Source organism: Ursus maritimus, unplaced genomic scaffold (assembly GCF_017311325.1).
Source record: "Ursus maritimus isolate PB19 unplaced genomic scaffold, ASM1731132v1 scaffold_6, whole genome shotgun sequence".
NCBI classification, from domain to species: Eukaryota; Metazoa; Chordata; class Mammalia; order Carnivora; family Ursidae; genus Ursus; species Ursus maritimus.
In genome coordinates this window covers 36,809,036-36,810,101 of record NW_024426774.1, presented here as the reverse complement: position 1 = coordinate 36,810,101, position 1,066 = coordinate 36,809,036, and the positions used below count along the sequence as shown (strand labels likewise).

Sequence of the window (1,066 nt, the reverse complement as noted above, 5' to 3'; positions counted from 1 at the left end):
TGTGTGTGTGTGTGTGTGTGTGTGTGTGTGTGTGTGTGTGTGTGTGTGTATTTGAGGCATATCCCCAAAATACTCAATTTTAAGAAGGAACAGATTTTATAGGTGCACAAGGGCCTCTGGGAGTTGCCTAGACCATCCTCCCGTTTCTTTGCTATGGTGGTCACCAGAGCAAGCTTCTTGCTCCTTTCAGATTCTTCCTCACGTTGACACATCTCAGTATTATATGCCCCACCCGTGAAGGAAGGACATACACATCTAACAAGCAGTACTTTCCATCTAAGCATGGAGAGCAGTGGTGCCCCCAGAGCCCCCCTTCCCCACCCCATTCTCTTTTCTCATCTCCTCCTTCCAGTTACCTGGGATCCAGAGCATCAGCAGCCCCAGGAGCTGAGCAGGGAGCCTCATTTTGAACAGTTGAGCTGATGAGTCTTGATAAGTCAAAGCAATATTTGAGTGGGACTTTTATCTCAGACTTGCAAGGAAAGGGCCTCCCTAGGGGATAATATGCAAATTCCCAGGTGGGTGCAGCCACGTGGACAGAGCCATTGGGAGGGGGAGACTCTCCAGTGAGCAAAGGGTAATAAAATACCTTCTTTGGGTGGAAACCAAGAAAACAATCATCGCGTTGCCACATGGCGTCAGGATCGGATTCTGAATATCCAGATCAATACGTGGGAGATGAACGGCCATCTTGCTTAGTGTCCTCCAGGCTCATCTTAGGGGGGAAACAGCTTCCACCAGTTTGGTGCCGATGGGCAGAGTCTGCAACACAGGATGGCCAGGAAATGTTGCAAAGTTGTCTGGTATCTCTTCTTCCGAGGTTAACAGTTAAAGAATGTTGGATGAAAGTGTTAGGCACTGTTTTTCCTTAAGACCTAGTGAATTAAACCCCATGAAAGCATTCAAATCAAAAGAGTGAGACAAGGAGAAAACAAAATCTTCTGATAGAGACAGAGAGCTAATGACCTATTTAAATCAAGAGGAAAAGGAGAACGAATTTTATGCCTCAGTGAATCTGAAATTCCTGGTAACCATTACTATCATCTGGGGAATATTCGATCATACT

At 46.1% G+C, this 1,066-nt stretch overlaps 1 gene segment (V, D, J or C); it reads right to left on the bottom strand.

Annotated features, from left to right (window-relative positions):
* The window catches only part of LOC103671857, a 1,149-nt gene extending 725 nt beyond the window's left edge, over positions 1 to 424 (bottom strand). Inside the window, 1 exon segment of the V gene segment in view lies at positions 357 to 424. Within this exon segment, the coding sequence occupies positions 357 to 405 (49 nt within the window).
* Between the last annotated feature and the right edge of the window lie 642 nt (positions 425 to 1,066).